The sequence below is a fragment of the Arachis duranensis genome, chromosome 2, assembly GCF_000817695.3.
Source record: "Arachis duranensis cultivar V14167 chromosome 2, aradu.V14167.gnm2.J7QH, whole genome shotgun sequence".
In the NCBI taxonomy this organism is placed as follows: domain Eukaryota; kingdom Viridiplantae; phylum Streptophyta; class Magnoliopsida; order Fabales; family Fabaceae; genus Arachis; species Arachis duranensis.
This window is the reverse complement of record NC_029773.3, coordinates 4,190,415-4,198,867: the sequence shown is the minus strand read 5'-3', so window position 1 is coordinate 4,198,867 and position 8,453 is coordinate 4,190,415. Positions and strand designations below refer to the sequence as shown.

Sequence of the window (8,453 nt, the reverse complement as noted above, 5' to 3'; positions counted from 1 at the left end):
CGTTGATTAAATCTACCACAGTTCTCATTGCTTCACCCCAAAAGAATTTAGGCAACTTTGTATGAGAGAATATACACCCGACGCTATCATTGATAGTGCAATTCATTCTCTCTACAACTCCATTATGTTGAGGAGTCTTAGGAACCGTCTTTCCAAACTTGATCCCATGTCCTTTACAATACTCTTCAAATGGACCCCTGTATTCACCACCATCATTTGCCCGAACATATTTCAATTTTCTTCCTTTTCTCTTTTAACACTTGAATTAAAGTGTTTGAAGATACCGAGCACCTGTTCTTTAGGTTTCAAAACAAAAGTCCATACTTTTCGAAAATAATCATCAATAAAAGTAACAAACTATGATGCACCGCCTAGTGTCTTAGAATCCATAGTGCAAATATCAATGTGAACTAAATCTAGAACATGTGATATCCTATGAAATTTAGAACTATGAAATGATTCTCTAGCATTCTTTCCAACAAAATAATGAGTACAAGTATTTAAAGTTGTACCTTTCACTAGAAGTAAGTGCTTCTTGGCTAAGACGCTTAGTACTTTCTCGCTCGAGTGACCAATATGCATATGCCACAAATCAGAAGAAGAATCATCAGCTACATTCACCTCTTCTTTGCACAACTTTACTTGCAACTGGTAGAGAGTAGTGAGACTATTGTATTCTTTAGCAACAATGAGAGCCCCTTTGATAATCTTGCATTTTTCACTACTAGAGGAAGTGCAATACCCCTCTTGATCCAATGCCTTCACTGAAATAAGATTGAATCGCATATTTGGCGTATGCTTAACATTCTTCAACTATAACTTGCATCCCATGTTAGTTTCAAGTGACATATCACCCGTACCAATGATATCACACACTCCTTTATCTCCTAATTTGATTTTGCCTAAATTTTCAACAGTATAAGAAGTGAAAAATTCACGTCTCGAAATGACATGACATGAGGCACCAGAGTCCATAATCCAAGTAGAACAATCACAGACAGGATTTACGTAATTTTCATCATATGTGATAAGAACATCTTCATAAATAATAGCAGCGATTTTTTTTATCATTATTTTTACCTTTGTCTTTATTTCTTTTTATTGATTGTTCTCTTTTCATGAACCTATAATACCTCTTGATATGCCCCAATTTGTCACAATGGTGACAAATAAACCCCTTTCTTTGCTTGTACTTTTCTCTTGACTTGTTTTGACTCTCTGACTTGTCAGAACTATTAGGTTTTCTATTATGACTTCTCTCATATAACTCTGAAACAAGTGATTCTGATTGGGAGGAAACATTAATCAAACCTCACTCTCTTTTTCTGACTTCTTTATTCAACATACTCTCTTTAATCATTGCTAATGTCAACTTTTTATTTAGAGTTGAGTTAGTCAGTGTCACAACCAGAACTTTCCAACTATCAGGTAAAGAACTCAACAACAACAAGGGTTGCAACTCATCATTCAAAGTGATTTCATTATTTGTCAGTTAGTTCACCGTCTCCTAAAAAATGCTCAAGTGCTCCGATTTTGATTTGCCTTCAATATACTTCATATTGATAAGTTTCCTAATCAACAATGCTTTGTTGTGTACATTCTTCCTCTCATATAACTCCTTCAATTTCTTCCACATATTTTCGGCATTCGTTTCAGTGTCAACACGTGGATACACGCTAAGATAAAATCATTACCTAATCAAAGTAACTGCCTTCCAATTCAGCTTCTTCCATTCAACATCAGATTTGGTACTTTTAGATTTATCCCCTTTCCACTAGATCATACAAGTCATTGCTATACAACATATCTTTCATGAGGATCTTCCAAATTCAGTAATTTTGGGAATTTAATTTGATCATATTTGACCCATGAGTATTTTTCTCTATTTAATCAGCACAGAAATAAACAATCAAAGCTCTAGATACCACTTTTTTTGGGAAAATCAAGGTTCAATAAGAACATGTCTAACAGCGGAAGCACCAAAAAGAATAATTTTTTCACAATCTGTGCGATTAAATAGGCAATACCAAAGATACTCTAAGCAGCAGATATAATGACAGAAATTAAATAATCAAACACCAGAGTTTTATCGTAGGAAAACCCCCAAAAGAAGGACAAAAAATAAAACGAAATCTAATCCAGTAAAATCTTCCACTATTAAAATAATGAGTACACAATTAGTCTTCCTAATGGTACTAGGACATCTCAACAATCAACAAAATATATCATCAAAATTGATGGAATCAATATAAGCTCTTCATAAAAGTGGGTATCTCAAATCAGACAAAACAAAAGACAATACAAATAACAAGTTAAAATTCTAATGTTCATCTCTACACCAAGAATAACATTATAAAATTTCATAAAAAATAAAATAAATTTACTGATTTAATCGAATCAAAATAGCATCTCTTTTTCCCCCCAATTTTTCTTCTTCTCTATGGAAGCTCTTTATTTCATTTCTTTCTTTCAAACAATAAAAGAAGCTTAACACACACTTTCTCTTTTTTTTTTTTACCGTGGCTTATTAGCTACTTTTATATTTTCTTAACTTGTGAATCCCACTTAGTTGGGACCACCAACACTAATTAAATCATATATTTATTAAAAAAACATAACTAAAATTTTGTTGTAATATTTTTTTTAAATTTTTTTGTATCAAATTTTAAATTTTAACTATCAATCATCTAACACTTCAAAGTTAAAGAAAAAATTTTATATTAATGATCGTTAGTGAATCGATCTTACTTATATACTGAAATCGAATGCTATTGGTTTTTCAATAAGCGAACTGTTTGTATTAAATTTAATAATGCGACAACATTAAACCCGCTTAAAATTTTTTTAGGATTAAAATATAATGTTTAAAAGTTTTTTGAAACTGAAATAAAACGTTTAAAATATTAGGAACCAAATTATAATTCGCCCCAAATATTAAGAACTAAAATAATACTTTACCCTAGACACAAATATCAATAAGAATGACAATTAAATATTTTATAATACCATCAAATATTTTTTTTTCCTTTCAACATTAACCTTTTCCAAGATTAACATGAGCATGAAGACAACTTCTTCATCTCACTAATTTCCAATTCATGACCTAAAATTACATCAATCTTAGATCCTTTAAGTGTGTTGCTACTATTATTACCACCATTACCAATAATGTCATCATCACCACTACCACATTCCAAACTTTTCTTCTTAGAAACAACCCTATTATGAATCTCTTGAAGCAATTTAAGAAAAGCACTTTCCACATTGTTACCATTGAGTGCTGAAGTCTCAGAGAAGAAAAGGCCTTGTTCTTCAGCAAATTCAATTGCATCTTCAGTTGACACCATTCTTAGGTCAACAAGGTCACATTTGTTACCAATTAACATGATCACAATGGAGCTATCTGCATGTGATCTTAGTTCTTCAATCCACCTTGTAACATGATCAAATGAGTCTCTCTTTGTTATGTCATATACCAACATTGCCCCTAATGCTCCTCTGTAATATGCACTTGTCACTGCCCTGTACCTAATATATCATCAACAATACAATTTACAATTTAATAATTTACAGAAATTTCGGTTATATAACACTGAACAAATTAAAATTGTATTTTATAAAATATGGTGCTCACTTTTTTTTTATATTTATAAAATTGATCACCTTAGACTTATAAAGAGGTCAGTTTAATTTGAGTGTAGAAAATCATGACATGTTGTGTTTATGTAATATCCCTTAGTCTCATAAAAGATAAACAAAAATTACACATTATATTATATTATAGATCAAAACTTGGTCAACAAACGTATTTTTAGGGTTGATCCTTGATCCTAAAACTGTAAATAGAGCTTTGATTGAGTGACAATATATAATATTTTTTAATATGCTGTATTTGGGTTTGAATCTTAACAATGATTAAATGGTATAAAAATAGTATAAAAATAAAATATTTACCTAAAATATTTACTAATATTGATAAAAGGTATTAACCACTTAACATTTTTCTTATATTAATATTAGGCAGAATGATTTTTCAAGGTTTTACTAAATTCTGTCAAAATTCAGTCAAAAGGCTGAAGATCGACCATGCATTTAAAGGTTATAAATAATAGCACATAATGTAGCCAAAAAAAGATATAGGTACTTGATGTTTCTTTCTGTCATTAATCGTTAATGTACAGGCACATAAATATATAATGGTTTAATTATTGTGTTGGTTTTTATAGTTTTTCAAAATTTTTAATTAGGTTTTTATATATATATATTTTTTAATTGGATCTCTACACCAATTTTTTTTTAATTAGATCTCTCTTGACAGTAATTGACTTAATTTTATGGGAATCCAATTAAAAAAAAATAGTATAAAAACTCAAATAAAAAAAATATAGGAACCTAATAAAAAAAATTAATATAAGAACTCAATTACAAAAAGATACAAAAATTTAATTAAAATTTTATAAAATTATAGAAACTAACAAAATAATTAAACCATATATAATATCCAACTTGGGATTCATTGGATTCTAGCCGCAATGTATATGAAATATAACAAGTAGTCGATTGAGCTAAGATAACATGAAAGATACATTAAAAATGATGTTTTAAACGTATTCCAAATATATATATAACTTGCATTGTCTCATTTTAGTCAATAATCATGTCATGTGCAAAGTAAATAGAAAATAAAGCAAATAGAAAATATCAAGAAACCAATGCTATTAAAATTTAAGATTTATAATTCAAAATTTAATATAAAAATATTTTTATTGATCAAATATTGATTTAAAATAATAAATATTTATTAGCCATATAATATTATTTCTCAAACAAATATGTATCATTATATAAAAAAGGTCAATTCCACTATTAATATAAAATGTCTGACCAGAAATAATATTTTAGTTATACTATTTTATTTAAGGATATAACTAAAAAAAGAAAGGAAAAAAAAAAAACATGAATGAACCTTTCTTGGCCAGCAGTATCCCAGATCTGAGCCTTGATGACTTTGCCATTAATGGTGAGAGTCCTAGTTTGGAATTCAACACCAATGGTTGACTTAGAGTCAAAGCAAAACTCATTCTTTGCAAATCTTGAGAGCATTTGAGTCTTTCCCACTGATGAATCTCCAATCACCACAACCTTAAACACATAATCTATTTTCTCATTCACATCATCATCATAATACCCTATTATTTTCTCACTCTCATTATATTGTTTTTTTTCAGCCTCAACACCATTCATTTTCATGTCAAGAACACTAAGAAGCTTGAAATAAAAAAGGTAACTATGTGTTTGTTGGTCTAAGTCTTTAATTGGTCCTAGTAGAGCATTTAAATGCAACTTTGTTTCTAAAGTTTTTGGTCTTGGTGGGGAAAAAAGAAAGAGCAAGATAAGGTAGTTGTTGAATCACTTGTGTGAAATTATTATTAAATAAAACAATATCATAATGATATGTGAAGTAAAAATTATTCAGGAAATTGAATTTTAATTTGTGAGAGTGATTGATTTTTAGTATATGCATAATATTTTTATAATAAATTAATTTTATGCTGAAGGTAGAATATTTAATTAATATATTTTTTGGTAGATAGTGAGGTGCTAATAAATATTTGTTCTTCCATTTTATTGTAAAATTAATTCTCACAAAATACAATTTTTAAAATAATCCTTATTTAAAATTTTGTTTTGTAAATAATCATTTTTTATTATTTTTAGTTTAACAATATTAAAAGAAAACCAAACCAAAAGAATAGGCAAGGAAATGTGGGCCAGCTTTTGTCTCACAATTTTAATATTATTTGGAACTATTATTGGACTCTATTGCCTTGAACATTGATGGTTTTCTGTTGCTGATGTATTATATAGGATGTACTTAAGTAAATGTTTGAATTCTTTTTAGGCAAAAAAGGGAAACCTGCTAAGTAGGAATTGATCAAAATTTTCTAAAAAGTAGTTATGGTAATGTTTTTAAATGAGCCAATCGATTTTACAAAATTTGTATTATTAAAACGATTTTACAATTTAAATTTTATTAAAATTTTATATTTTATGCACTTAATTTATTTTTTTATTTTATATAAAATCTCAATTTTCTTTACCTTGATTATGGTGGTGATGTTTATTAATTATTATGCCTCATGTTATAGAACTATCAATCTTCATTTGTTGAATATGGTTGAGCTGTCTAGTTTCATATCACTCTTTTTCTTTTCCTTAATTTAAGGCTTAATGCATGGATGGAGATAATTACTTTTCCTTTTCCACCAATTTTACCACCTTTTTCTTTCTTCTTTTTTTTTTTTCTCTTTTGCTTTCCCCTAATTAATATCATTGTTTATATCTTGCAAATGCTATGCTTTAGTCTAATCATTTAAGAATTTTTCTTGAATGTTTTATTAGGGTGTGGCCTTGGACATTGATGAACCAGCTCATGCATCAAAATGCTAAAGATTAATCAAGTACTTTCTTTGAACATCATATTATATTGTTGTGTTCTTGCATTTTTATTTCCCCCTCAAGGTGAAATAAATGGAAATATAGTGAACCCTAATAATTCTTTGTCTGTTTTAATGTATATTTAAAAGAACAATAAAATAATTAAAAGATTAGTTTCTTTTTTATATTTATCAGCAGTATTTAAATTATGTTATTAAGATAACTTTATTACTTGTCACTCGACTAATTCAATGTTGGTTATTGAATGTACTTATATATCATAAGCAATTAATACAAAGAATATAGTACTTATAGCATCATATGAAAAAAAATGCTAGATTATTGAAAAAGAAAAAAAAAAGTTTAATTATAATTGATTTTCAACTTTTATCATATATGAATTTTATAGTTTTTTTTATTAAAAAATTATTAGACTTTTATTTTTCATTTTATCAATTTTTTATTTTAAAAAATTTTGATCCAAATCATATAAGTTTGTAGTAATTTATTGCACTAACAAAAATAAATGATGTATATTGTATTTTTTTTAGTCGTTTACGGTATTCTCTAGTTCGAATGTAAATTCTATTTAAAAATTTGTTGTTAGTCAATGAATTACTTTATATATAAAACGGAATTTAAATTTATAATACTTATTTAAATGGATAAATTAACTCTCAGCCAAACCAAATCAAACCAAATTAGTTTGGTGTATTTTATATTTGTGTAATGGCCTATAGTTCTATAAGGTAACAGCTAACATGATATTAGAGAGATTGTATGGTATAAATTGAAAGAAAAAAAATCCACACATGCATAGATGTTGTGTGGCATCATTTAATTTATACCCAACATCTGGCTTTTTGAAGTTTTTGTGCAATTTAGGGGGGTAGTGGGATGATTGACACTCGTTGGAATATATTATTTGTTTTGCGATTAAGCTTTGCTGATGGGAGAGATTTTCTTTTAAACTCAAACCAACTCTTTATTTTTTATCAAACAATAATGATAAGCACAAGATAAAATTTAAACCTTTCATAATTATTTAAATAAATTAGTGAGCGAATTTTAGACTAACTCAACTTGGTTATCTCAAATCAAGTTATTTTTGTTTTTGTCAATTGAATTGAACAGTTTTTAATTCCAGATATTACAAATTTATCCACACCACATTCACATACACATTACTTAAGGTTCCATCCACTGCTTAACCTAGCTAAATTTCGAACTCGTATGCGCTTGTTGCGAAACATACATGATAATCACTAGATCAAAGCTTTGGGTACAGCTAAGTTGTAATTTTTTTTTTTTTGAAACTGTGCAACTAAGTTGTTCAATCCAGCTATTGTTATTTTCTAAATGGATTGGATCTTTTATAGCCCCACACTTTTGTCTTATTGCTTTTTTTTCCACAACATATGTTTTTAACATTAAAAGATTTGGGCTGGTCCTTTTTATCTAATCATAGATATGTGTCCCAAAAAAAAATTATTATAAATTTTTTTTAAAATTAATAATTACGATTTACGACATAAACATCAATCCGTTGTAGTCTAGTTGGTCAGGATATTCGGCTCTCACCCGAAAGACCCGGGTTCAAGTCCCGGCAACGGAAAATATTTTTGTATTTGACTCTTTTGTTTTTCTGAACTTTCAGTTCCGCTGAACCTGTAGATGGCACGCCAGGTGTTCGACGGAATGTTTGTAACTGTTGATGAAATTTTTTCAACAACCTTAATGTGACCAAGGCGAAAGTACTGGCATAATTGGTATTACTCACTATAGTCACTAAGTATAAATAAACAAATAATAGATTGTTTTTCACTTACCCACCTTCAAGTGTCATGAAATGTGTTACTTTTTGAAGAGGGTTTAAGGCCTTAAGCTTCCATCATAATTAAGTTAAACCATATTTTGAATACAATTCCTTATATCATTGTTAATTTGTTACAAATCATGAATCATATTCCAGATACTAAGATTCTTTTTTATTGGTAACTTCTGTTTCATCAGGT

At 28.3% G+C, this 8,453-nt stretch overlaps 1 protein-coding gene and 1 non-coding gene across 2 annotated transcripts; one reads left to right on the top strand and one right to left on the bottom strand.

Annotated features, from left to right (window-relative positions):
• Positions 1 to 2,915: 2,915 nt before the first annotated feature.
• LOC107472927 (ras-related protein RABA3) lies at positions 2,916 to 5,290 on the bottom strand. The gene is made up of 2 exons (XM_016092451.3): positions 4,967 to 5,290; positions 2,916 to 3,528 (listed from the first exon to the last, which is right to left on the bottom strand). Exons 1-2 carry the CDS (start codon positions 5,248 to 5,250, stop codon positions 3,051 to 3,053), a joined length of 762 nt encoding a protein of 253 aa, XP_015947937.1. The 5' UTR covers positions 5,251 to 5,290; the 3' UTR covers positions 2,916 to 3,050.
• Positions 5,291 to 7,980: 2,690 nt separating this feature from the next.
• TRNAE-CUC (transfer RNA glutamic acid (anticodon CUC)) lies at positions 7,981 to 8,053 on the top strand. Its single transcript has one exon. It is a non-coding gene; the product is annotated as a tRNA-Glu (tRNA).
• The last annotated feature ends 400 nt before the right edge of the window (positions 8,054 to 8,453 follow it).